The following is a 27,607-nucleotide window of genomic DNA, read 5'->3' on the forward strand; positions in this document are numbered from 1 at the left end:
CGCAGCCCGGTCGGAAAGGAGGTGGCAGCAGACTGTCGTAGACTTGGACGGTTTGTGAGCGTTCGTGTCTCTCGCCTGCCACCTTCTCTCCTTTGCTTCCCAGGATGCCGATGTACCAGGTAAAGCCCTATCACGAGGGCAGCGGATCTCTCCGCGTAGAGCTTCCCACCTGCATGTACCGGCTCCCCAACGTGCACGGCAGGACCGGCAGCCCGGCGCCGTCCGCCGACCACGTGCAGGTAGGAACGCGCGGCCCTTGCCCCGCCCCCCCACCATTTCAGTGCGCAGGCGCCAAGGCCCCGTCCCACAGCCTGCCGGCCCAGTGCGCAGGCGCCAAGGCCCCTGTCCCACCGCCCTGGCTGTCCAGTGCGCAGGCGCCCTGGCTCACCGCGTCGCCGACCCGCCGCCCTCTTGCTCAGAGCGCAGGCGTTGCGGCGCTGGTTGGCGGAATTTGGGGTCTAGAGTCCGCGGGTCGCACCAAGTCGGGACCGTGCGACCTGAACTGTGTCGAACCAAAACCGTGGCGACTAGACCCGATCGCCTATCCCCACCCCAGCCTCACGCGCCCTCCGGCCTCCGAGTGACCATAACTTTTACCCATTGGAACATCTATCCCGTCTTTTTTTTTTTCCCCCCTGCGCTTAAGACTGCTTAAACTTTTATTACCAAATTCTACCCACTGAAAAGTGAGGAATACATCAGTGGCGAGTTCTAGGGAATCGTAAAGCGAATCCCAGGGTCACCCATTCAGGGTAACACGTTGTCAGCGCCCCCACTTAAAACTCTTGCGCGGTCATTGTGTCCTGCGTTTCTCTCTTACTTTGTCCCCTGAGTGTGCGTCCCTGGACAGTGGGGTCTTGGTGTCAGTGGGAGCCTGCAGTGCGTGCCCTGCGGTGTTTGGCTGCCCCTTCTAAACGTGATTGGAAGAATCGCTTTGCTGCATGAGAAAGCTTCGCTTTCATCCTCTGGCTTACTGCTGCTTGACCCAACTGTGCCGCCACGTCTTTATCCATCCCACTGCCCACGGGCGTCCGCTGGTTTTCTATTTTAGGCCGTTATGAACAGTTCTGCAGTGAATATTCTTGGACAAGAGCAGGCATAGAGTATATGACATGAACATGGGATTGCTGGCTCAGTGGGCTGGTCTATATTCAGCTGGACTAGGTTGCTTTTCAAAGCGGTCATCCCAGTTTATGCTGTCCCCTGCAGTGTAGGTGAACTTTTTTTTTTTTAAGAGATTCATTTTATCTATTGATTTTTTAAATTGTTTTTAAAAACCATTTGACTGCGCTGCAGCACACGGGATCTTAGTTCCCCAAACAGATTCGAACCTTCGCCCCGTGAAATAGAAGTGCAGAGTCTTAATCACTGTCCTGACAGGGAAGTCCGTTGTATTTATTTTTTAATTCTGGAGGTAGGTGAATTTCTGGTGCTGGCACTCTCCCCAAAGCTGGTGGGAGTACAATGACATCCTAATATAGTTTAGATCTCCCAGACCTCCAGATAACTTCAGCACCTTTTCATGTTTATTGGGCATTTTGATTTTTCCTCCTTTGTAAAGTAACTGCTCAGCTTTGACTTTTTTTATAAATTACAAACACATCTTAATTTCCCTGCGGGAGAAACTTTTAGTTCATTCTCACTCAGATGAGTGAACAGAGAACTTTTATGACTCGTTATCTCTGTCATCCTTTGTCTGAAGAGTTTTCTGCCTCGACTGTAAGGGAGGTGGTTAGTTTAGTTTGAAAGCAAATAACACAAGTGTTGTCTCACTGCAGAGCTAAGGCAACAATGCAGGCACGGTCCAGTGTCTCTTCACCTGGAGATCCCCATGGAGACATACGGTCCAGTGCCTCTCAACTGGACAGACTCTTGGAACTGGAAAGGAAACCCCGGAGTGGAGAGCGTCACATCTCTTTTGAGACCAAGTCCTTTTTTTTTCTTTTTTTAAAGTCTGCTGCCTGACTTCCTTTGGGCATTTAACTGTGAACTTGCAACCTAGAAGATAATAATCTAGCAGATGATAGCAATGTGGATAGATAATGAGAAACCTAGCATCTCCAGGGAAAATGTGAGCAACACAAAGAATGAACGACTTCTAAATACATGTAGATAACACAAATGGATAAACACAACACGCCAAGTCACAGTCTAGCCCGAGCAAGCAAAACAACAGGCCAGCATTGGAAAGAGCAGTAGATTTGAGACTTCCTGGGGGTCCACTGGTTAAGAGTCTGCCCTCCTAATGCAGTGGGTACTGGTTCAGCCCCTGATTGGGAAACTGAGGTCACAAATGCCGCACAGCAAGGCTTAAAAAAAAAAAAGGTGAGGCAGATCTCAGGTTCCTCAGATGAAGCTATATTAGATTCTTGATCACAGGTCACATTCCACATGTAGTACTGGGTCCAGTCTTCAGTGAGTGTTGATGGGTTTTGAATACAGTAGGTACTCCGCTCCTGGTCGGGCAGGGGTGCCCATGCCGTGTGTAGAAATGAGCAAAGCTGCCCACAGACAATGCACACATACAGGCTGGATTACAGGATTGGAAGTACTACTCAGGAGGACTAATACTGAGTAACCTGAGGATATCTCACAGGTGGTGGCCTCACCGGTCACACACCTTGCGTACAGACTTATTTCCGGTCAGCACCCCATTATGTACTTGGCACAGTGAACTCTTTATTCTTCTTTATTCCACCCAGACCGCAGTCATCTTCCATTTCTCCACTGTGTGATCTTAAACAAGAGCAGCAGGCAAGGGAGCTGAGAGTGTGGAGATCCAGCTGTAGGGTAAATAGGCATTAACCACCTGAGAGCCAAGGGAAGGGTGTTACAGAGGGAACTCGATGAGGAAAAACCCTGGGGCAGGTGGGGGCCTGAGCGTTTTAGGACCCAAAGGAGAGTGTGGCCTGTTCACAGAGCAAGGGGGAGAATGATGGGAGAGGAGGAAGCCAGAGGACCAGCCGTACCAGCTCTTTATCAAGCCAGGTTAAGGACTGTGCTTTTTAGCCTAAGAGGTTGTTTTGCTTTCTGGCCACCATCCTGGGGATGGGCAGGAGGGATGGATCAGAACGGTGCCAGGTGGAAGGACGCCAGGTGGAAAGTGGTGTCTCGGACTCAGGCGGTGACCATGGAGGCAGCTTATGAGCCACTGGATTCCGGGAAATGGACAGCAGCTGGTGATGAATGGGATCTTCGAGGAGGGCAGTTATGAGCAACGAGGGGAGGAACGCAGTGTTCCTTAAAGTCACCAGCAGACAATGTGAGCAGGCGCGCTCCCCACACTCACGTTGTAGAGTGAGCCCATGTTCCCATAGACTCAAGGTCATTGCCTGTTGACCCTTCTGTCTCCTTGTGAGCATCTTAACTCATGCTTCAGGGGTCCTTTGCTGTCTTGACTCAGCTGAGTTATCTTTTGTGCGAGCTTGAGAATCTGGAAATAGGCTGCGTGGTGTTACTCCTGGGAGGTTTCTCACTATTGCTTTTTAAGTAAGTACGTAGAGATTCATTCCTCAGCAAATATTGTGTTAGTCCAACTCTTCGCGACCCCATGGGCTGTGGCCCGCCAGGCTCTGTCCATGGGGATTCTCCAGGCAAGAATACTGGAGTGGGTTTCCATTCCCTCCTCCAGGGGATCTTCCCAACCCAGGGATTGAACCCAGGTCTCCTGCACTGCAGGCAGATTCTTTACCATCTGAGCCACCAGGGAAGACCTCAGCAAATATTACTAGTTACTTAAGGTATACCAGTCCACCAACAAGCAAGAAAGATACAGAGATTCAGTGAATGAAGGTGTGAGTACTCCCTGTTTATGAAGTTATAATCTCAGCAGTGAAGAAGTTCTAGATAATTCTAAGATAAGGGAGTGCCAGTACTGACACAAAAATGATCTGGGGCACACATCACGCACACACTGAGACACACATACACACCACCACCACCACCCTGCCCACCCCGGATATACCTCCAAACCGAGACACTTTTTTTGACTTGTGCGTGCCCCTGTTTTCCTTCCATTAGTATAAATTATTGATCACATTCTTATTGCCATCCCCATCCGTTCATTTATGTAAAGTATTTTGGACTAGTTTGATAGAAGGAACAATCTGTGTTGTGTTTTTTTTTCTCATTCTGTTTTTAAAGACTTAAGTGCCTGAAGTAGGAGGCTTACAATTTCAAAGTGGTTCTCAGTCGCAGCATTGTTTGTTTTATAGCATTTGGGGATTGATTTCAGGACCTATGGGACTGGGGAAAATGAGATGATCCTGCTACTTCATTTTGATGTCTTTCAAAAGGCAGGAAGTTCGATGAATTCATGGAACTAAGTAGAAGGCAAGTGGCCAAGTTTAAACAGAGTGCTTTGCCGTGAGAGGAAATGAATGTTCTGATGTTGGTCTGTTTAGGAAGCCTCGGACCCGTCTCTTCAAGCTCTTGAGTCCCGCCAAGATGATATTTTAAAACGTCTGTACGAGTTGAAAGCTGCGGTCGATGGTCTGTCCAAGATGATTCAGACACCAGATGCGGACTTGGATGTAACCAACATAATCCAGGCTGACGAGCCAGCTGCTCTGTCGACCAGCGCGGTGGACTTAAACACCATGCTCGGACAGGTAAGTTCATTCCGGAAGCCGAAGAACATCACGATGCTGGGTGGTGGTTGGTGCTGGCAGATCGTGCTAGTGTGACTGAAGCCTGGGTTTCCACGTTTTCAAAGATGGTGCAAAAAGCACATTCTTTTTTCCTCTTCTGATTGTACCTGCACGGAACAGATGCATGAGCTGTCAGTGAAGCCAGGCAAGCGCTATTGCAGCTCTGCAATTCTCAGATGCAGAGGAGACTGGGAGGACCCTTAGGCAGAGGAGGGACTCAGGAGTCCCTTCTTCCTGCCACTTGTGGCAGCTCCGAGCAGTCTCCGAGCCCTGGGGAAGCAGCTCTTGGGTGGCTCATCAGTGCTTCTCTGAGGTTCAGCCGAGTCAACCTTTCTTCCTTGGGAGGGGCCTGAATTTCAGAGCTTTGGCTGCCCAGGCACAGATATCTCACCAAACCTTCTGCAGTTTGTTGCCGAAAGCAAGTCACTGTCTCAGACCTCAGACACACTTTGCTTAAATCCATTTGCTCTGTTAAAATTCAGTTGCTGCAGCTGATTTAGGTGATAATTTGATACACAGAGAAAGAACGTCTTATTAACGAGTGAGTGCAAAAGGGTTCAACCCAAGAATCCCCGCTAGTACCACGCCTAGAACTGACGGTAGAAATGGTCCTGCTCGAAAACCTAACAAGTGAGGCAGCGCTGCAGTGTCTGGCCCAGAGCTATTTTTGAAAACATGCATCCCTCTGCAGTCACGTGTCTCTTCATCACCCAGTTCACGTTTGCATGAGACCCCACCCATCCAGTCCCCTGGGAGCCAGTCTGGGTAGGGGGTAAATCGGTGAGCACAGCCGTGTTGGGTGTCCCAGGGCCGGAGGGGCCTCCCCAAGCACGCTGCTTCAGATGAATCTTGATACTGCAGAAGGCAGGGTCAGGTAACACGATACGTTTGGAGAAATGGAGCGCATCCAGCCTAGGTCTATGTGAAGGGCATTAGTCAGGAGTGGCTTGGCCAGACCAGACCAGACCAGAGGCCAGATTGTGGCAGGGCTGTGGACAGAAAGCCAAGCCGTTTGGCCTCTGCTGTATCGGACAAGTTCATCCGTTATGAAACAAGACAGTCTGCGTCTAAAAGGGCAGTGCAGGTCGTAAATCAACTGTAATTAAATTTAGAAAACAAAAAGGTCGTGCATTTCAGCACTTTAACTCACAGTCTCCCTCAGCCAAGACCCTCTCCTAGGGGCTCTTCTGTGCTCTGCTCGGCCACTCAGTCGTGTCCAACTGTGCGACCCATGGACTGTAGCCCACCAGGCTCCTCTGTCTGTGAAATTTCCCAGACGAGAATACTGGAGGGGTTTGCCATTTCCTACTCCAAGGGATCTTTCCAACCCAGGGGTCGAACCCATGTCTCTTGAGTCTCCTGCATTGGCAGGTGGATTCTTTACCACAAGCCACCTGGGAAGCCCCAAGGGGCTCCTCATTGGCACATAAACCAAATTGCTGTAGAAACTATATCCTTTTGGGCATTCAGTTTAGTAAAAGGAGTAATTGCATGCGTAATTGTTTTTTTAACTTGGGGGAAAAACAGAAGTCTTTCCTACCGTGTTGTACTGACTTGATGGTAAAGTCACTTCTGTTTGTGGGAGCGTCTGGGCAGAGCTGGAGGGCCTAGAGTCGCTGCTGTCCCCGGTTCTCACCAAGCTGGGAGCCCTCGGGGGCCCCCTCCCCGCCTCCGCTGAGGCTGGGGTGACAGTGGCGCCTTCCGGGAGGCGAGCTAAGCCGGGTCGGGTCCTGACTCACGTCGCGGTGGGTGTCCCTGCCCGTGGCGGTCTGCCGCTCCCCAGGACCACGGGGCGCTGAAGGACATCGTGATCAACGCCAACCCCGCCTGGCCGCCGCTGTCCCTGCTCGTGCTGCACCGGCTGCTGTGCGACCACTTCCGGGTCCTGTCCTCGGTGCACACGCACTCGGCCGTCCGCGGCGTGCCGGCCCACCTCCTCCAGTGCTTCGGCGAGCAGACGAGGCAGCGGCCCCGCCACGAGTACCAGCTGGGCTTCACCCTCATCTGGAAGGACGGTGAGTGGGGGTGGGGGGGTCCTCGGCCGTCCGCCCTCAGGTCTGACCCTCCCCGAGTCTAAGAAGCCCGTGAGGGCTCTGCAGGGGCAGAGGCATCCTTCCCCAGAGATGCGCTCCATTCTCTGGGAAGGCGCAGGTCCTCTCAGTCCAGGGGGGAGGCCAGTCTACGCAGCCAGGGCAGGGGAATGGCCGCTGGCACGTTCCAAAGCCTGTCGTGATGCAAACTGGCGTTCTCTCCTAATAGACATGACCTGATAAAGGACGGCAGGGTGTCATTTGTTCAGTATCCCACTGCAGGGGCCTCTCCGTCAGGCTCCTAGAGGGACGTGAGCTCACATTCATCCCGTGAGGCCCGAGAGTCAGGGCCAGGACAGCAGGAGGTCTCACTGGTACACGAGACCCCTGGTTCCCAGTCCTCATCGCCAGATCTTGGGGTACAGGGGTAGGAACAGACGGTCGGAGGTCCTTCCAGCTTGAATGCTGTCATCATCAAATACCAGAAATGGTTACTTGATAATATAGTTGGCACTCTTTAACCTGGTTTGAACTTTCTTGAATATTATCAACCTTTTAAGTACCGCCGGGTGCATGACTGACAGGGTCCCCCCACCCCCCCCACACCCCAATGCCAGGCTGCACAAACAGTTCCTCCGGCGGTGCCGCCCTTGCTGATGTCTCGTGTTTATTCCTTTCAGTGCCAAAGACGCAGATGAAGTTCAGCGTTCAGACGATGTGTCCCATTGAAGGGGAAGGGAACATCGCCCGCTTCCTTTTCTCGCTCTTTGGCCAGAAGCAGGATGCTGTGAACTTAACCCTCATAGATAGCTGGGTGGATATAGCTATTTTTCAGCTGAAAGAGGGCAGCAGTAAAGAGAAGGCCGCCGTGTTCCGCTCCATGAACTCTGCCCTCGGGAAGACCCCCTGGCTTGTGGGGGATGAGCTCACGGTGGCCGATGTGGTGCTGTGGTCTGTGCTCCGGCAGACGGGGGGCTGTGGGGGGACGGTGCCAGCCAACGTGCAGAAGTGGATGCGGGCCTGCGAAAACCTGGCCGCTTTCCACACGGCCCTCAAGCTCCTTCAGTGAAGCTCGGCCACTGATCAAGGGTTTCGATTTTAAGAATGGTGCTGCTTCGTGCCTATTATTGGTAAAGGGACTCGTACTAAAATCAAAGCCTTTATTTAGGCCAAGGGTCAAGTATCAATAAAAGCATCACATAATTAACTTGTGGCTTTCATTTTATTTAAAATCCATGGACACTGTGTGCGATATACCATGACAGCTGCCGGCAACACGGCGAGCACGTCGGGGCGCAAACATGAATGTCACGTCGCTGCCTTGAGGAATGTAGGTTTGGGGGACGCGGGTCTGTGAGGAGGAAGCCCGTGGGAACCACGCAGAGCAAAGGCAGGGACGCTGAGCGCACAGCTGCCCGGCAATGGTTTGGGGGCTTTGAGGGGGTGGGTTTTGGGGTGATGCCCGTGCAAAGGTGAAGAGAACAGGAGCAGGCTGGGTGACGTGCACCATGCCGCCGGCTGACATCTCGTGAGTCAGGCAGTAGTGTGGAAGGTGGGGGTGCCGGCAGCTGTCCACCCAACAGCCCAGCGAGCACACGGGCCTGGGCTCCGGCAGAGAGAGGTTCAGAGCATGCCGCGTCTCTGCGGCAGAACATTCTAGAGGAGGGTGCGGTCAGCAGGCAGCGCTCACAAGTGCTGAGGAGCAGGCCTGCATTTCACGGTCAGGGCTGGAGGGATGGGGATACTAAGGTAAGAAATCCAGGGAAAGGAGCACACAGGGCGGAAGGGAAAGACGAGGGCAGGGTTCGTCTGAAGCTGTCTTCGTGCAAAATGCCAGCCTTAGAAGGCACTGTCAGAACCTCACTTTGATGAGTCCTGTAAAGGATTTCTACATTAGGTTAGAGTTACACCAGCTACACCCTAGTAAAGATCGAAAATTTACACTCCAGTTGACTGTTTAGATTGAAGAGTTCAAGTCCTAGTAAAGATGGAAAATTCACACTCCAGTTGACTGTTTCGGTTAGCAGAGTTCAAGTCCACTTTCCCGTTTATAGAGCCCTTGCGGCTAGATGGGCACGCCCCCATCTCTCATGTCACCCTTTACCCCTTTGTTCTGAGACAGGAGACTGAGCTGCTTCCTTAGTTCCTGAATTTCTTTCTCCTGCTCGAGTATCTTCATCTGTAGGGTGAGATTAACCTGTGAAGAGAGAAAATTTTAAGCTCCACTACCTCAGGTTCTTTCTCTCCTTTGAAACATACAGGCTGCCTCTCTGCACAGTCCTGACCCACGTGGACTCCAGTTCCCGCGGCTTACTACGCATCACGGCCACGTGGTCGCGCGTCAGTTACCCGGGTAGAGTGACTGACTGCCTGAGCGCTGCAAGCCCACAGCACGCGATGTGACCCACCACGCGTCTCCTCATCGGGGACAGTGCTCATTCTCTCGACAGCCCTGGTGGCTGGTCACCGAGCGTGTGAGTCGATTCACGCACCGGCAGTGTACACGCAGCCGCGCTGCCTCCTCTCCCCCAGTGATAAACCCACTGACCTTTCTGAAAGAGGGAATCGGCCAACAGAGATGAAAGTGCAGCTGAGCAATGAGAAGGGACGGTGCTGGAAGTGAAAACCAAACCTGCGGCGTCCCAGACAGAACCGCTGATGCTGGGGCTGCAGATGGCACCGCCATCCAGCGCAGAGTGAACAGGAAGAGGACACAGATGTCCCCAGGAAAGGACCCTTGGGGACAGATCCCAGCATCAGAAGTGCCCAAGACAAAATGCCAGAGGCTGATGTGAACTTGGCAAGCCGGGTGGCCAGTCACCGTGTGAAAGGCGCTCACTCTTGTATCCTAGATTACGGGACGAGATGAAGGCAGGCACTGCTCAAACTACTGAAACACTTTAACTCTCCCTTGTAGTTTTATAACTTTTCATGTCCGTATACATCCGTAACTAGATGATGCGACAGTTTTAAATGTTTTGACAAACATTTTTAAAGGTCAAGGAGTAACTGCTGGCTTTTCCCCGTCAACAATTAAGCTCCTTTCATACGCTGTGAGCTCGGGTCATCTTCGCAGCCCTGCATACAGAGTGCAGAGTGAGGGCCACGGATATAAACAGAGGTGTCTGTGTGGGGCTTCCTGTGGGAAAGTGCTACCAGGAGAAATCCTTACCATTAATGCCAAGTAACGATGGTCTCCACTCACCATCCTCACGGGGAGTTAGTTAACCACCACATCTGCTCTTTTCAGAGGCTCAGAGAAAGGCACTACACCTGCCTATTTACCACTCAATCTAGTAAAATTCCCTGTTTTGACTCAAAAACAAATAAGCCTTAAACAGGAGATAAACTAACTAACCAGCTGCCAGTGGGTCCCCAACTCGTGAGCCTCAGAACCTTTCAGAGGGCCTGTGGAAGCACTCACGGCAGCCTCTTCTCCCGTAGGTTTCGTTTTTAACAGGCTAGTGGGGGAGGGAAGGGGCTCCAAGAATTCTATGAAGCTGGCGGTGATTTTACCCACTGGTCCAGAGACTGCTCCCCGGAAGCAGCGCGTTCGCACACTGCTGCCCACACGCTGGGGGGAAGGCCCTCGGAGACCTTGTTATGACACAGGTCGCGGGCGCAGAGCCCCGGAGCCCCTGTTTCTAACGAGCTCCCAGGTGAGGCTGCTGCTGCTGGCCGGAGGACCCACTCTGAGTAGCAAAGCACCAGAGAACCTGAGTTTCTCTCTGAATGCAGACTTTTTTAAGTCTTGGAAAGTTTCTGTTCATACCCGGTAGTGAAACACCGAGTTGGGAAGGAGGGCGGGGAGGGGCTGCCTGGGGCAACACCTGCTCACGGGAGAGAAGGCCAGACTCCTGCACCCGAACGCTGAGCTCTCTCAGGCTGGTTAAGGAGGGCCCGGCCACAGATGGGCTGGCTCCCCTGGGTGTCCCTGCTGTCCTGGATCCCCTGGTGTGTGCGCCTTTCTGCTGTGCGCCTAGTCGTGTCTGGTTCTTTGCAGCCCCATGGTCTGCAGCCCACCAGGCTCCTCTGTCCATGGGATTCTCCAGGCAAGACTACTGGAGAGGGTTACCATTTCCTCCTCCAGGCCGTCTTCCCGACCCAGGGATCGAACCACTGTCTCCTGCACAGCAGGTGCAGTCTTTATCACTATGCCACCTGGGAAGTCCTTCTACCAGTACACACTTTCTAACAATTCATAAAAGGCCACATACCATGGCTGGAAAGGAAAACCAAAACCTTCTGACAGCAGGATGAGGCTCGAAACTGGAGCCCCAGGTGACCACCTTCAGCATGGACAGCTGGCAGCGGTCACCTGGCTTGCCTGACAAGTGCGCCACTGGAAACTCTGAGAATGGGTTGAGATATTTCGTTTCTGTAACCCTTACTGTAAGCTCAACTGCTCTTCATAAAATGGGATTCACAATTTAAACCACATCTGGCCAGTGCCTCTCTTGGCTTGGCCCACCTCTTCCTTGAGTACTCTGTGTTCTTTCTTCAATAAACTTGTTTTTGCCATGGGGAAAAAACAAAACAACTCCATGTTGGACTGCCTGTTTTCCCCAGTGTTAAATAAGTCGTACATACGTTTCCAGAGTTTTGGAAGAGCTCGCTCTGCAGCAGCTGGATGGCGGATGGCCTCTGGGCTGAGTTCTTTCTGGTTAAGTGCTGGATGTACTTGGCTTGGACGGGACACCTTTTACTGAGGGCCTCGGGGATCTGTCCAGTCCTCAAACCTGTTAAAACGTGTGCTCGCTCCATTTCTGTCCCAAATGGCTGAAAGAGCTCCAGCAGGATCACGCCCAAGCTATACATATCTGACTGGAAAATGGGGGAGACGGTCATTGAGTGGTGAGATACACAGTGACATCTGTGAAACCCATGGATTTGGAAACAGTTGTTGACTCGCTATGTCATGTCCAACTCCCTGCGACCCCATGAACTGCAGCACGCCAGGCTTCCCTGTCCTTCACTGTCTCCCGGAGCTTGCTCAAACTCATGTCCATTGAGTCGATGATGCCATCCAACCATCGCACCCTCTGGCACCCCCTTTTCCTCCTGCCCTCCATCTTTCCCAGCATCAGGGTCTTTTCCAACGATGCAGTTAGAAAGTGAGACTTTCCCACTATGGCTGTTTGATGTGAGAGAAAATCTACCTACCTCACTCTACCATCTCCAGAATCACTTGGATGTCCGAGCTTCCCCTCCATTTACTGTACTCTCTGTTACTTCCGACTACGGGTAAACCCACAAACTGGGTAAAAGGGAACCAGTCCTACCTTGGCATCATACTCGGATCCCTCCAGTTGTTCGGGGGAAGCGTACAGACACGTACCCACTCTGGAGGTGTGTGTTGGCGTCCCTGAGATTTGAAAAGTCAAAGATGAAGCCTGGCAGGGTTAGCACCGTCCACGTGACCTGCTCTGACCCTGAGCAGACACTGCAGCTCCCAAGCTGCTTTTTAAAATCGCACCTTTGCTATTAAGTCTTTATCATTCTCTTTAAATACTGACAGTGTCCAACTGTGTCTCTCTTTTTAATGTAAAAACAAACCAACAAAAACCACCACCAAAACAGACTTACTCGCCCCATCTGCACCACCCCAGTCTGTGTTCTTCTGGATGATGTCTGCACAGGCCAGGCCAAAGTCTCCTATTTTTACTTGCTGATCAGGGCCATGAAGGAAAATATTTCTGGGCTGTAAACAAACACAATACGTCAATTCCCTGGTGTTCTAAAACGAACAGTGAAAATGAGATGTTGAGACTTCTCAACTCAGGAGTCAGCAGCCCTTCATGAATTAACAATGAGAACAGTGGCTCTCAACTCGGCCGCACTTCACCGAGGAACCTGAAACAAACCTCAGCGTCCAAGCCACTCCCTGGACTGACAGAATTCCGGGGGGTGGGCATGGGCACTGACATTGGTTTCAAGTCCCCAGCTTCTAACATAGAGCATGCTTGTATACAAGCGCACCTCTGCCCTGCTGAGACCTCAGAATCACTGAGAAGCTTTTAAAAAACTACTATCCTTTCAACAAGTCAAAGCTGTTGATTTTTCTTAATAAAAAAAAGAAAGAAAACTGGTCTTTTTTTTACAGCTCCCAGATGTCTCCTCTGTGTCAGCCAGGCCTGGGAACGACCAGGCCACACTCTGAACATATACATTTTGCTCTGTCGAAGCAATCACTGCAGATCCAACACGTCTACCTTGGAGCTACCCCTAGACCAGTGCGAAAATACCCCTCTGCTGGAGGCAGGAGGAATTCCACTGAAAACTGAAAAATGCTCAGGTTAAAAGTCAGGTTTTCTTAATTTCCACACAGTCATTTGTTTGGAGGCTTCCCTGATGGTTCAGTGGTTAGGACTCCGAGCTTCCACCGAAGGGGACGCGGGTTCAATCTCTGACTGGGAAACAAAGATCCCACAGGCCTCATGGCCTGGACAAAAAAAAAAAAAAGTTTTATTTGAATGTATAAATTCCCCTATTTTAGCTTCATCAGTTTTCTTTAACAGTAGCTGAATGGGAAGAGAAAACAGAAAAAAACAATTTTATGTACAAGATGACATTCTGAATACGTTTTTATGACTGAAGAGAAAGTCCTGGAAACTGCGCTTCTATTGGCGCAACAGATACAGGAACAGGTGAAAAAGTTGGACTCTGAGGTAAAAATGCGTCGTGTTTCATGGATACGATTCTCAGCAGTTCTAGGTCAGTTCTAGAACTGAGCTGGAAGAACCCCAGCGAGTGGGAGTGACGATTCTGTCCTGCACCTCCCCTGAATCCCCAGGTTCCCCACTGGAAGCTGTACTCATGGGAAACATAACCAAGAGAGGCAGCAAGGGGCGGGCGGCCAACGGGCCCCAGGCCCCGGGGGGCGGCACGGCGGCCACAGTGCACGTCCGGCTCTGCGAGGCCATCATGCAGCAGGACTGCGCCGCGCTCCGGGCCCTGCTGAGGAGCCACCCCGTCAACCAGCCCGTGACCATCCCGGTCGACTCCACGGGTTGTAGCATGGGCCACTCCAGGCTCTACCTCAACCAGGTACCCGCCTCCCCTGCCCGCTCGCTCAGCGCCCTCAGCATGCCCCGGGCCGCATTCTGCCGAGTCGCGACACCCCTTCCCAGGGACCCCGCAGGAAGCGGTGTGACCAGAGGCGGGGCTCGCCCGGCTGGAAGAGCCTTCCTGTCACCCTCTCAAGCGCGCCAAGGCTACATCTGTGTGCCGGGGTCACGTCTCCCTTTCTTGCACATGCTTTTTTCACTGTCTAAATTTTTATACAATGAGTATTACCTTTGTCATTTTTTTTTTAAGTCACCCTCTGCCCTAATCTTGCAGTCATGCTATAAGGCCACTACATACATCTTTTTTAAGAACTTGGATAAACAGCTCTGCTAATCATAGACAACATAAGCGGCATTAACTTGGAAACCCTGAAAATGCAGAATTTACTAATGATACCAAAATGATAAGGCAAAGCCGTAAAAAACACAGAACCTACTTGGCAATGACCCTCTGGGTTCATTTCAATTCGAAGGGACTTGACAGCAATTACCATTAATTCTACACAATGAGCTCATCACAAGAAACGACTTTCAAAGCTTTAAATTGTATCTGCTGCCTTGGTAAATCTGCATTAATGTAAAATACAGATTTTTATAATACAGAATTGACTAGCTTGGGGTCATTTAAAACAAGCAAAAGGAAAGCATAATTTCAGTGCAGATAGCAGAAAAATACTGAATTAAAGAGATACTAAACATAATTAATCCCTTTGAGGGGGATTAACACAACTGTTATTTCCAACTACACTGGGCTACTTGTAACGTATTTCTCCCCCCAAGGAGACGCTGTCCTTCATCCCCATCCACCTGGCAGCCAAACACCGGAAGGCACAGAGTCTGCTTTGTTTGTTGGAGCACGGGGCTGACCCAGAAGTCCGGTAAGTTAACGCAACAGGCTGCAGTGCTGAAAATATGAATAAACGAGGACACGCAGGATTTCAGTGTCCTTTCCCCGGTCACGTCTGGACTCATCCATTCTCCACCAGTGATGGACTACAGGTTACCATGTTTTGAACAAATCAATTTCTTTACTGACTAGAGGAGAGCCTCTGAAAAACTGGAAATAACGTGAGAACACAACTCAGTCAGCCCACTTAAACCATCGTAAGTATTAAGTGCTCAGCAATGGTTTGTGCAAAATGAAGTCCCTGGTCACAGCCCTCAAGGAGTTTAATGACTTAAGTTAGATAGGAGAGACATGAAAATAGAAATAGAGATTTTCTTGGAAAGAAGTTTATTCTGCTTCCCAATATATCTTCACCATCTAAACCAAGGCTGATTCTTCCTAAGTGTCCTATAAATACCATCTGAATGAATGGAAGACATACACGGTATAAACGAAAAGTAAAGCCCCAATCCTGACTGTGCTCCAGGAGGGCCCCAACACATCGCGCCGTCACCCTCCCCCATGAGCCCCACCGGGGTCTGCAGAGCCGCTCACAGGCCTCCCAGGACTGGAGCGTCAGCTCCCCCACCCCTCCACCGGGACTCCTGGGCACGCCTTCCTCGCCTTGGGTGGGGCAGCAGACCTCTGGAGACCTCTGCCCCCAGCCTGCTTAGCAGCTCTGTTGGCGAGATCCTTCCACATTTGACTGGAAGCTCTGCAAGGTGGGGACGCTGCTATTTCCCCACTTCCCTGTCGCAGGGCTTACGCTAAATCCACACAGGGGAACTGAAAGTTATCCAATTCCAGGGGAGCGGTCAGATGTTCCTAAGAGACCTTCCCCTTTCTCTGCCAAAATCAAGGAGTTCTGAAGGCAATCATGAGAGACTTCAGTAACGGAGATGAAGGCTGAGTTGTCAATCCCTTGCTTGGCCTGGGGTGGAGCAGGTTCTGAGGGTGACTCCAGAGGCAGCCCCCGCCATCTGCACGTGGGTGAGAATGTCCGGTCAGAGGAGCAGGCGTGGGGCCACCAGGGGCCTGGCTGAGTCGGCGGGCGCCCTGGCCCTTCACGGCTCACTTCGGTGGGAACCTCTGGCTCATGCAGGGGTCCGGGCAGTTTTACTGACTGGCTGCTAACTTTGCACACTCCCCTGGGGAGGGGCTGGGACACAGGTAACTGAGATGCAGCCTGGAAGAGGCCACGAATCTAGCAGGAGTTGCAGCTGACACAAGCTGTGAGAGGAAGCTGGGCCCCTCTGTGCTGTGAGGCATACCACCCTGTCCCCTCAGAATGCTGCGATACCCCAAGAAACTAAAGAGCAGTGCAGACTGTCAAACCCATCTTTCAGGTAATCACAGGGGACTATCGTAATCATTTCCTTCATAAGCCGTAGCTCGCCCCGCCAAGCCATCCCCACTGTGAGCTGAGTGTAACCTGCCCCGAATGCCTATTCCAGGGACACGGAAGGCCTCACCACCCTGCACCTGATGCTGCTGAACTGGCCCATCACCTCAACCACATGGACGAAGCCGAGGGACAGGATCCAGATGATGCTGACGGACATCCAGAGCAACGCCGTCCTCTGCCTCCGCATCCTGTGTGCGCATGGGGCCCAGGTGAATGCGCAGGTGGACAGCGGCCGCAGGCACTGCCCGCTGCACCTGGCCACCATGTACGGGACCCACCTGGTCCTGCCCATCCTGGCGCAGAAGGGGGCCCAGGTCAACGCCCAGAACGGATCCAGCATGACGCCCCTGCACATGGCTGCCGACAAACTCAACAAGGAGATGATGGAAACGTTGATTGCCTGGGGGGCCAATGTCAACTGCGCCATCTCCTCCACGGGCAACACGGCCCTGAAGCTGGCGGTGTGCACCGCGTCGAGCAAGGCCGGCCGGCTACTGGCGGCAGGCCTCGGCTGCATTCGCCTGCTCCTGGTCCACGGGGCCCAGGTCAACGCCCAGGACCACGACGGTCAGGCCGCCATCCATGAGGCATGTTTCGGAGGCAGGGAGGCGATCATCAACCTCCTGCTCAAATTTGAAGCCAATGTGAACATCTTAACAAGAAACGGGGAGTCTCCGATATACATGTACCTCCAGCGTGGCTCCAACATACGAGACACGGCCCTTCTCGCCAGGTTGCTCTTCCACTCTTACCCTCTGAGGCTGACCAACCACCAAGGAAACCTGCCTGCAGGAATCCTGCTCCCAGAATTCCACCTCCTAAAGGAAACCCTCCTAAAACTAACTCAGAAGCCCTTATCCCTGGAAGACATCTGTAAAAGAAGTGTCAGAAATATTTACGGGGAGAAGCACAAACAGCTCTTGAAGCGACTTCTCCCGGGGAAGATCTGGAATTCTGTCTATGGTTATCACGACTTAGCTCATCTCCTGAAATAAGACCTCCAAGCTGCACAGGGCCAGGGCTCCAGTGACTCACTACCCTTTCTGGCTAGACATGTACCCAGAAACACCTACACCGTAACCTTATACAAATGTACAAACTACTGGTTCTTAAAGCTTTTCAAAAAATAAAGTGATTTGCACAGTAACTTCTTCTTCCTAAAAGTCTTTTAAGAGAATTTTCCAGGATTTCTCTTTTGCCCCCAAAAGCTAAGTAAATTAGTTTAAAACTCTCTGCCGAAAAAGGAGGGCTTCTCCAATGGCTCAGCAGGTAAAGAAGCTGCCTGCAATGCAGGAAACACAGGAGACAGGGGTTCGAGCCCTGGGTCGGGAAGATCCCCTGGTGGAGGACATGGCTACCCACTCCAGTATTCTTGCCTGTGGAATCCCAGAGAGAGAGGAGGAGCCCGGTGGGCTGTATGTAGTCCAAGGGGCTGCAAAAGGGTCAGACACGACTGAGCAACTAAGCACCCCAAAGCAGTAGATATTTTTTCCTCTTTTTCTGGCTGCGCCAAGCAGCTTGTGAGATTTCAGTTCCCCAACCAGGGATTGGACCCTTGCCCCTGGCAGTGAAAGCATGGAGTCCTAAGCACTGTACCACCAGTGAATTCCATTTTCTCTCTTGACAGTCTTTCATAAAAAATTGCCATAGTTACTGCAGTTTTTTAAAACAGCAGGAAAAAAAATTCCCATGTTAAATTTCCTTTAAGAGGAATAATTATAGAACCAGATTTTACCTCCAAGGTGGAAAAAAAATGAGTATTTTTGTCAGCATGAAATATCTTTAGCAAAATGAGTTATATTAGTACTCAGAGCACCCTCAGTATTAACACCTGAAATTTTCAGCTATAATTTTCAAAGGGCCAAAGAGTATTCCTTTTAAATTTTACTTCAAGTTTTCATGTTCCAGACCTATGGAATGAGGACTTATGTAATATAAATGTAATGATAACCTCCGAGGTAAATGAACAAAGGTACACAGTCTCATTTAATTCAGTGAACTGATACCCAAGGCATCCCAGTAAGCAGCTGTCAATGGTTGAATCTCCCCCTCTTACCTTCAGATCTCTGTGTACAATTCCCATGTTATGTATGTAAAATACACCTTCCACCAATTCCTGAAAAATTTTTGTTGCAACACTGGCCATAACATAAGGACCTTGAAGTTAAAAAAAAAAAAAAAAAGTTTCACTTTTCTAATAGTTTTTCACTCATTAACATCAAAATGTAATGAATGCGGTTACAAATACATTAACATGTGACACTGATACAACATTCAGATTTTCAGCACTTCCTTAAGGACTCATTTCCCAAGCAGAAGCTGTGACATCAGCGGCTCACAGGGCTGGGGTGAGCCACGCTCCGCCCACAGAGATGAGCACACAGCACTACATCGCACACGCAGAGGACAAGGACACACGCAACTCCTGCGGGGCCCTCAGGATTCCCCGGGCACCACCAGCCACGGCTGAACTGAGCCGAGTCTGGCACGTTCTAGTTTCATGGGAAACAGGGACACTGAGGAGCCACTGGAGAGAGACGCTGCATGTCCTCCTCTCTGCTGGAAGCCAGTCTTAAGATTCCGAGTAGGCCAACTAACCTGTGTTTTAGTCCAAGTAAAGGGTCCCGGTGTCATTAGGAGTGAACAGCAAATGACTAATTATACTTAGTTGAGTCTTTGCCTAAAATTAAGTCGTTCGCATCCCTTATTTTGATAATCTATTATAATAGTGAATTTCAACTTTGGCCACACGTTAGAATCAACAAGAGAATTTTCACAAAATAGACCAAAGGCCAAGCCCTAACCAAGACCAATTATATAAAAGTTATTGCTGTGGGTTCAGACAACATCCTTTTTAAAAAGGATTTCACTTTTAAGAAAAAACAGTCTTAGATGGACAAACTGAGGAGACAGTGCCCACTTGCCCCACACCCAGCTCCCCTGCTGTCAGCACCTACATCAGTCTGGTACATTTGACACAGTTGGTGCACCGACCCTGCTAAGAGTCCATGGGTCATTCAGACTTCCCTAGTTTTTACCTAATGTCCTTTTTCTGTTCCAGGACTCCATCCAGGACACCACATTACAATTAGTTGTCATGCCTCTTGAGGGTCCTCTGGTCTCAGACTTTTCCTGTTTATGATGACCTTGACAGTTTTGAGAAGTACTGGTCAGGTGTTTTGTAGAAAGTCCTTCAACTGGGATGTGTCTGTGTTTATCTCGTGATTAGAATGGGGTTATGGGCTCTGGGGAGGAAGACCACAGAGATACGCTGCCCTTCCCCTCAGCTCTTCTCAAGGGCACATACTAGCGACATGAGTTATCACTGCTGACGTTGACCTTGAACACCAGCTTAGAGGGTGTCTGTCAGGTTTCCCACTGCAGAGTTATTCTTTTTTATCGACATGAGGTAATGTTCCCCAGGTAATTTCAATGTGCAGCCTAAGTTGAGAACCAGTGTGGTAATATTTTACAAACATTAACCTAACGGAGTTATTTCTAGAGGATATGCTAGAACTGCAGGGGCGGGGGGGGGCGGTGTGCTCTGGATCTTGAGGGAGACAAACTTCTGACTACATACCCTTTTGTAAGGGTTTCTTTCAAGGTCTCTTGTTGTAAAAGTGTCACATTTTCAGGCTAAAAAGCTAAAATAAAATATTTAAATTTTTTCCCTTAAAAACATTTTAAAGACCTTTTCTACCTGAAATCCCTAACCTAAATTCTAGCACATTACTCCTGTGCTGTGTGCTTAGTCACTCAGTCGTGTCCGACTCTCCGTGACCCCATGGGCTATAGCCCACCAGGCTCCTCTGCCGATGGGGGCTGTCCAGGCGAGAATACTGAAGTGGTTTGCCATGCCCTTCTCCAGGGGATCCACCCAACTCAGGGATCAAACCCAGGTCTCCCGCACTGTAAGCGGATCCTCTACCATCTGAGCCACCGTATTACTCTTAAATATTAGCAAACTATGTATCTATGACAGTGAATGTTACTCCCTCCATCGTGTCCAACTCTTGGCGACCTTGTGGACTATGGCCCGCCAGGCTAATCTGTCACTGGAATTCTCCAGGCAAGAAAACTGGAGTGGGTTGCCATTTCCTTCTCCAGGGGATCCTCCTGACCCAGGGATCAAACCCGGGTCTCCCGCATTGCAGGCAGATTCTTAATCGTCTGAGTAACTTCCAAACAACCTACTTGCTTTTAAGACTGTGATTTTCTTTTCTCCCCCCAATCTCAAGCATCCGGAGCAGACGATCTGCCTGCCTGTCTCTCCTGGCCAGGCCCTGGGACAGCCGCGGTACTCACAGGCGGACTCCTCCGCACTCTGCCGGCCCCGGCCGTGTCTCTCGGCGATCCAGTCCCACAGCGAGAGCTCGCAGAGCTGCATCTGGATGTGCAGCATCAGGCGGTACTGCACCTAGGGGGCGACACGGAGCAGGCGCCCATCTGCAGATGGCGGTCACCACAGGCTCCCCGCCAGCTCTGGGCCGAGGGCTGGGCTGTCGGCTGTGCGCAGAGCGCTTGGACAGACAGGCCTACCCAAGAAGCCCGAGGTAGAGTGAAGGGGATGGGAGGAATACAGCAATACCGAAGAGGGGATGTCATCACCGAGTGGCGGAGGGTAGGCCCAGCTGGGCTTAGGTAGGTGGCAAACGGAAGAAGCTCTCAAATGTAACAGAGGCCGTGGGCCCAAAGCTGTTTAGTCTGCTCTCACGATATAGTTTTTAAAGCTAAGATAGAGTATCGGACTGACTGTATGGTATTCCACCACTCTATGGATACCCCAGAGTGTACACCCGCTTTGTCTGACTTCAGTGGAACGGAAATTAACCATTTGTCTAAGAAAAAAGTAAGCAACAATTAAGCTCACTGCAGCCCATTCAGAAAGACTTTCAAATGTATTACAGAGCAATGAAAGGATTTCTGATGAAAAGTCCTTTACACTCAACTCCTTTAAAATTCAGGGGACCTACTCCAAATTTTGTGCTTCGTTGAAAACACATGCACAGAGCCTCGTGTTCCTGGACAGCCAGAATTAATTCTACGTGAATATATGGATGGTGTCTAAAGTTTTATGATCCCAACACGACAGACTATGGGTAGACCCTGTTAATGTTACTCAGTGAAGGTGAGAGCACGTGGGGGTCTCACAAGCATTGTCAGTGGAATCCTAACTAGTGTAATAAGACCCTGAAAGATGACCAGGTGACCCCACTAGGACAGTCTTCTAAAGTCAGATTCCAAAAGACAGAAAATCTTTCTCCATAAATACATTTTGAGAGTAGGAAGCTAACATACCACAAAAACAGAGTGTGCGTGATACTTCCCACCCCGAGGTATACATATGAAACGTCTAGAGAAGGAACGGGCCCGGGCAAGGAGGTCATGAAAGGGCGCGCATTAACTGCGGGAAGGAGAGGAGGCCAAACACCAGGGCCGCGGGTTAGGGGGGACAAGAGGAATGACACAGACCACGAGGACCGGAGCGCTACGGGAGAAATGGGGAGGAGAAGCCAAGGAGGGAGCCAGCCTCGGAAGGGGGCGGCCAGATCTAACCACAGGGCTCCACGCCATCACCACCAGGAAACAGCAGATCTGCAGTTCCTGGGAAAGGTACCTACCTCTGTCTGCCCCAACATGTTGAGGTTTTCTTCAGAAGATTCCTCAGTGGATGTGAAGTTCTCCTCTGGGTCAGAGCTATGCCGAAGCGGCAGCCGACGCCCAACAATGGGTCTGGAAGACCCATCAGTCACATCACTTTCGCGGAGCTCAAGTGAGGATTCGAAGTCACCAGCATCTCTGGCGACTACACTGGAGCTGTAGTTCACCAATCCATTATTCTGATTGTCTTCAACACCAGGTTCTCGTAAGGATTTTTCTTCTTCTGAGGTCAATTCGGCAAAAATAATGGATGAGCTGTTACTTCCATCACTTTTAACCTCATAATGAGCGCTGCAGAGGGAAAAAAAAGTAAAGATAAAAATCAATGTAAAAAAAGGTCAAGAGTACTACCTCAACTGTTCCTTCCAGGCTGTATGTATATCTTACTGGTAAACTAACAAAAAAAGACAGCCAATCTGTCTAGCAGTAGTAATTACTTAAAAATACTGACAGGAAACACTTGAGAGGAGAAAGAAGACAGTTTAACATTTTGTAATAAAAATAAGAAGAAGGAAAAGAAAAGAAGAAAGTCTAAAACACTCCTGAGCTCCTTGGTTGCAAAAGGCAACCCAAGGAGGTGACAGGACGTTAACGTCTACTGCATGAAAAGATGCAGCAGCCCACGCGTACCTCGGGTCTTTCTGGTCAGAGATCACTTCCAGGGATGGCAACTGGAGAGAAAGTCTATCTGCTGAAGAGAAAAAAAGAGTCTTCAAAGCTGCTCAGCTTTCTAATTTATAGTCAAAGGCAGTGCTAAGATATGTAACTAATACCAAATGAGACTACAAGTTAAAAATGTCATGCCCTTCTGGTAAAATGCAAATACATCGAGCTTAGTCAAATGACTGGCGGGTTTTAGGACAGATAAACACAGAGCTGTTCACCTATACAAGGGCCCTGTGAACTCACGGGCCAGGACCCACAGTAAACATTTCAGGCTCTGTGGGCCCCGGGGGCTCCGCTGCCCCATGCCACTCTGCTGTGGAGTGCCAAAGCAGCGGGGGCGGATGCACTCCTGTGAGGCTCGGTTCTCACACACTTTTCTTATTGGCAAAGAAATTTGAATTTCACATAATCCTTACAAAATATTCTTCCTTTGATTCCTTCTAACTCTTTAAAAAATATATATATCAGCTTGTGGAATGTGCAAGAGAGGCAGGCCCGTAGGCCAAAATTCACCAGCCCTTCAACTGTGTCTTCTAAAGCTGCTCACCTTGCCTGTGGGCCACGTGAACGTGTTCTATCCAGGCCGTGTGATAGCCAACGATATTAGGATGCTGAAGACCGGCCAGCACCTTAACCTCCCGCAGGACCTGGAGAAGATACATACTCAGAGCTGACTTCTACTGACAAATCTGTTATATGTTTATGGGGTAAAATGACTTGTTCCCTCTGTACGAGGAATCTAAACGATCTTAAAATGATGGGAATAGTTTTGTGGGACAAAAATGCAGTTGTTTAGCAACTAAAAACCTTACATGCGTATGGTACTTTACACTTCTCATGGTTCATACATAAGCATTCTCTCACTTCATTCCTACAAGTTAAGTCCAGCCCTCCAAGGTAAATAAACCATACTTGTCACCACTATTTCAAGAGCAAGAGACAGAAGTGGCTTAGAGGACTAGGTCATTTGCTCAGGACCACCCAGCATGTCAGGGAGGAGCTGGACCTGAATTGAGCATCTGTCTTTTTCCTAACAAACCTGTTACATATTATATATAAATAGTTTACTTAAAAAATTAACTTCCCCAGCAATGACCCAGAAATGTGGTCAATCTGAAGTGCCTATAAAAAAATTAAGTCTTGATGTTTATTTTACTGTAATGCATTCTTAGTAAATTGTTAAACCATACAACCTACTATTTGCCAAATACACACACACACACACAAACTCTTTCAAAAGGACCTAAATACTCAATTATTCAAAATAAGTAAATGTTTTAAATCATACCTTCATGCAATCTGTTTTAGTTGCACCCTTAATCAGGATTTTTTTAATTGCATAGTACTGACCATCTAATTTATTCCTGACCTAAAATGTAGATGAAAAGACAAAGTAAACTATACCATTAAATTCCAACTGAACAAAGACAGTTCTTTTCAACTTGACCTTAGATAATCCAAACTAGTCAAAGAGATAAAATTACACTACAGATGTGAATCCTCTTAACTACATTTAGGGAAGTCAGCCACAGTCAGCCAGACTAAAAGTTTTTTCAAGTACTGAGAATGTCGTGGTTCTGAGAGTTGGACAGAGAGTCCAACTCCTAGAAGCTCTATGTTTGAAGAATGGGGATGTTCGCAAAAAAGCTCTGTGAAAAACACAGCAGCATAAATAACTGTTTCAAGTAATACATTTTTAAATAAAAATTAACCATAGAACAAAACTCAAAAGGTTTCCAGACTCCCCCTAAATAACCAACATGGTTAGGAAAAACTTAAAACCTGCCCACATCCTTAACAAATGACAAATCTTAATAAAAAAATACACAATTTCTGGAAATTTCCTTTGAGCACTTTAAATGACAATGAAAACACCTTCAAATACAATACGTTGTTTAGAGGAAGTCAGAACAAATATGTGGAAAACCACCTTGTATACTCTTCCATATCCACCTTTTCCTAAGACGGCTAGCTCTTCAAATTCATTTAAGTAACGTGAGGTCTGTGCTTCAAAGGCTACTTCCCTTGCTCTGAAAGTTAAACATAACCAATCAATCAATGCCAAAACATGAGAGAACCACAACATTCTAAGATAGGTCATGCTCACTGTATTACTGTCCTGGGAAACCTCGTTTATCACTAAGCAGGAATGATTTGGAAAGGATGAGCTAAAATGAAATTCTTCATTCTCTATGAAGAAAGCATCTGCTAATAAGCAAATCAATAGCATAACAGAGATAGCAAGGGGATCGTTAACCTAATTTTAAGTATTTTACCAGCAATTAGTATTCCAACTAGAAATTATTATTGTTTTAAAACAGGAATTCTAAAGATGACTAACAGGCAGCAGCTGACTAGTTGAGTTCAGCAACAAATTTACTTAAATTTCTTAATGATTCAGAACAAATTACAGGTTTTAAACTAGCATTTCCTACATGAAGTTGAAATTCAGTGGTGTTCCCCTAACAGGGACTGGATGTCAGTGCTCTGAATTAAGGGCGGGGCTTACAGAATCCCTAAGGAATTGGGGGAGGGTCAAAAAGAGAATGAGAAATCTTACAAAGCTTTTAACTTTCATGAACTACCCTAACTACATTATTTTTAATCCCAATACTAATTTCTGATTAATTCAGGATTACTTCTCAATACTGATTTCTTTTGGATCAGTTTACCTCTTACACAGTCATAAAAGTATTCAACACATACCTGATCTTCTGGATATGAGAATTATCCTCACAAGGACCCTAAAACCAAAAAATTATTTTTTAAAAAACATTTTGAAAATTTCATGGAATAAGGAATCTACCAAAATTCAATGTTGTATTACTACTTCCTAATGCTCAAATTAACATTTAAAAAAATACACCCACCCATCCAATGGCTTTTTCGATATCACTTAAGAGTTTGCAATTAAAGATTTCTCCCTGAAAGATCACTCATGAATAAACTATATTCTTGCCACCCAAAGACCAGGCTGAGACCCCTCTGCATGGCTCAGTCCTCAACTTCAGCTCCTGCCTCTCATCTCAGCAATGCCCACTCCAATACGCTATGTAGAGTTCACACAGCGCCTCCCAACATTTTCAAAGCCCTCTACTCCTTTATGTTTCTTCTTAACACCACCAACTAACACCCCGTGTGTTTCTTTTTCTATTGTTTACTGCCTCCTCATCAGAACATAAGCTCCCTGAGGGCAGGGACTTTTATTTTGTTCACTACCTGAACCCAGCTCCTATAAGACAGCCTAACACACAAGAGCCATTCAATAAATACCTGTTGAATAAACAAAGTTAATATTAAACCTGTTACATATATATTAAAAAAAACACATTATAATCAGGTTTTCATAATGCTTTAAAATATAATTCTCTTAAAATTAGGATGTTTTTTGTCACACACCGAGTACATTTATTTCTCAGTGCTTACCTGGCGAACTCTCTCCTTAGCTGACCTCATCAAATGCGTAATAGCTCTGTTGTGATGTAGCCGCAACGAGCTGAACTCATCGCTGCAGGTGAAGGACGACAGTAGCCCCATTTTGATAAAGGTCTGACAAAGTACTGTAAGAAGAACATGGAAAACAATTATTAGAAAGGCCAGCAATAAAATGTCTCCCTGAGTGCTGTGAGCTGTCACAGCAAATTATCAAACCTGAGGGGCAACAGGAACCCCCAATTTGGAACCAAGTCAGCCACAAGCATGGGTAACCCAACCACCCAGGGACCTCCTGCTTGCAACTGGCATCTGAAATGAGGACAGTCTTGTGGACTAAGCCCTTCAACTGTGGGAGCTGACTCGAACTTCAGGGAAACAGTGTCAGGAGTGAACTGTAAGACACCCAGCTGGAGGGTCAAGACAACTGGTCACAACTGTTTCAGCGTTTTGGTCAAGAACAGGTTCAGAATCAGTACCTGGGATTTTCACGTATCTGCTCACCAACTAAACCATAACAGATCTTCAAAAACTATATGAATTATCACGTTGTAAATCAAAAAGACCTACCTTTTATTTACTCAGATACACACAATTTTATGGTGATTAATCTTTTTTGGGGTTCCCAGCAACGACATTCATAAGGAATTACCCAAAGGAAAATACAAAATAAATTTACAAGATGTATTATTAAGGTTTATTTCAAATTTTTATACAAGGCTGCCTCTCAGACCCATGGCATCAAACAACATAGAATCTGTACAAGTTTCATTTAGCAAAGTTAATTCATTCTTACTAACATTTAAACACCTGTCTGGAACGAAGTGGGTTTGGCTCGTGCACATGGCTCAGGTGCTCCAGCAGAGAAACCAGCAAGAGTTGGTTGGCAACTGCAAAAGGGAAGGTGGGCTGCTGCAGGGGCCCTTTCAGCACCTGGAGTTCTGCGGGAACATCAGACTCTGCAAGTGAAAACAGGAAAAAAAAATCTAAGAAATGGTAAACCGGTCAATCCGAAAGGAAATCAACCCTGAGTATACATTGCAAGGACTGATGCTGAAGCTGAAGCTCTAATACTCTGCCCACCTGTTGGGAAGACCATCCAATGCCAACTTGTTGGAAAAGATCCTGAAGTTGGAAAATACTGAGGGCAGGAGGAGAAGGAGGCGACAGAGGATGAGACAGCTGGATGGCATCACCGACTCGATGCACATGAGTTTGAACAAACTCCAGGAGACAGCGAAGGACAGGGAATCCTGGCGTGCTGCAGTCCATGGGGTCACACAAAGTTGGACACAACTTACCGACTGAACAACAACAAGCATGTCTCACAATGAAAGAAAAAGCATATGCTAATTAGCAAAAGACTCTACTTAAATTTAAGGAAATAAAAAGCAAAACATTAGGTGACTGGGGTTAATCAAGACAGAGTATCTGGAATTGAGCTTTGAGTTGAAATCTGCAAGTCTGGAAGCACTAGCAGAAAGATGCCACTGCAGGCAAGGAGGAAGTTTTGGTTAGTGATGATGTGTGCAAAGGTAGAAATGAATAAATGGAAAATAAATATTTCAGCAAGCAAACAAGCAGGAACAGGCTTCCTTCCAACCAGAAGTACCAGAAGTCTGGCCGTGAAGAAAAGGAAAGGGAGGAAGGATGGAACCTTTATGCTGAGTGTGTGCTACATACGTTTGGACCATGTGTTTTATATGCAAGATCTCATTTAGTCCTCATGTGAGGACAAACCCTATGTGACCATTCCCATTTTACAGATGCAGACGCTGCATTGACAGGTTGAGGAACAAGTAAGCAGGCAT

At 48.5% G+C, this 27,607-nt stretch overlaps 3 protein-coding genes across 9 annotated transcripts in view; 2 read left to right on the top strand and 1 right to left on the bottom strand.

Annotated features, from left to right (window-relative positions):
- Positions 1–7,886, top strand: AIMP2 (aminoacyl tRNA synthetase complex interacting multifunctional protein 2). 2 transcript variants are annotated; one of them, XM_043915332.1, is made up of 4 exons: positions 1–119; positions 4,404–4,610; positions 6,433–6,664; positions 7,360–7,886. In XM_043915332.1, the coding sequence occupies exons 1-4, from the start codon at positions 105–107 to the stop codon at positions 7,746–7,748; spliced, it is 843 nt and encodes a 280-aa protein (XP_043771267.1). In that variant the 5' UTR covers positions 1–104; the 3' UTR covers positions 7,749–7,886. The 2 variants fall into 2 exon arrangements, with proteins under 2 accessions (XP_043771267.1, XP_043771266.1); XM_043915331.1 differs by having other exon boundaries at positions 105–239.
- The window catches only part of EIF2AK1 (eukaryotic translation initiation factor 2 alpha kinase 1), a 32,802-nt gene continuing 13,077 nt past the window's right edge, over positions 7,883–27,607 (bottom strand). For 2 of the 6 annotated variants that reach the window (XM_043915327.1, XM_043915324.1), the window contains exons 2-16: positions 26,597–26,755; positions 25,791–25,924; positions 25,071–25,108; positions 24,295–24,394; positions 23,653–23,733; positions 22,912–23,011; positions 22,329–22,389; positions 21,659–21,989; positions 20,343–20,454; positions 19,076–19,183; positions 18,094–18,194; positions 12,266–12,380; positions 11,962–12,044; positions 11,270–11,503; positions 7,883–8,876 (exon numbers count right to left, since the gene is read on the bottom strand). In XM_043915327.1, coding sequence (XP_043771262.1) covers positions 8,745–8,876; positions 11,270–11,503; positions 11,962–12,044; positions 12,266–12,380; positions 18,094–18,194; positions 19,076–19,183; positions 20,343–20,454; positions 21,659–21,989; positions 22,329–22,389; positions 22,912–23,011; positions 23,653–23,733; positions 24,295–24,394; positions 25,071–25,108; positions 25,791–25,924; positions 26,597–26,755 — 1,889 coding nt within the window. In that variant the 3' untranslated portion in view covers positions 7,883–8,744. Of the gene's footprint in view, positions 8,877–11,269; positions 11,504–11,961; positions 12,045–12,265; positions 12,381–18,093; positions 18,195–19,075; positions 19,184–20,342; positions 20,455–21,658; positions 21,990–22,328; positions 22,390–22,911; positions 23,012–23,652; positions 23,734–24,294; positions 24,395–25,070; positions 25,109–25,790; positions 25,925–26,596; positions 26,756–26,879; positions 27,013–27,607 lie in introns of those variants that run through there. The other 4 variants (XM_043915328.1, XM_043915325.1, XM_043915329.1 and 1 more) reach the window with 4 other exon arrangements.
- ANKRD61 (ankyrin repeat domain 61) lies at positions 13,411–17,181 on the top strand. The gene is made up of 3 exons (XM_043915330.1): positions 13,411–13,726; positions 14,527–14,624; positions 16,087–17,181. The coding sequence occupies exons 1-3, from the start codon at positions 13,496–13,498 to the stop codon at positions 17,030–17,032; spliced, it is 1,275 nt and encodes a 424-aa protein (XP_043771265.1). The 5' UTR covers positions 13,411–13,495; the 3' UTR covers positions 17,033–17,181.

This window comes from Cervus elaphus, chromosome 10 (assembly GCF_910594005.1).
Source record: "Cervus elaphus chromosome 10, mCerEla1.1, whole genome shotgun sequence".
Taxonomy (NCBI): Eukaryota; Metazoa; Chordata; class Mammalia; order Artiodactyla; family Cervidae; genus Cervus; species Cervus elaphus.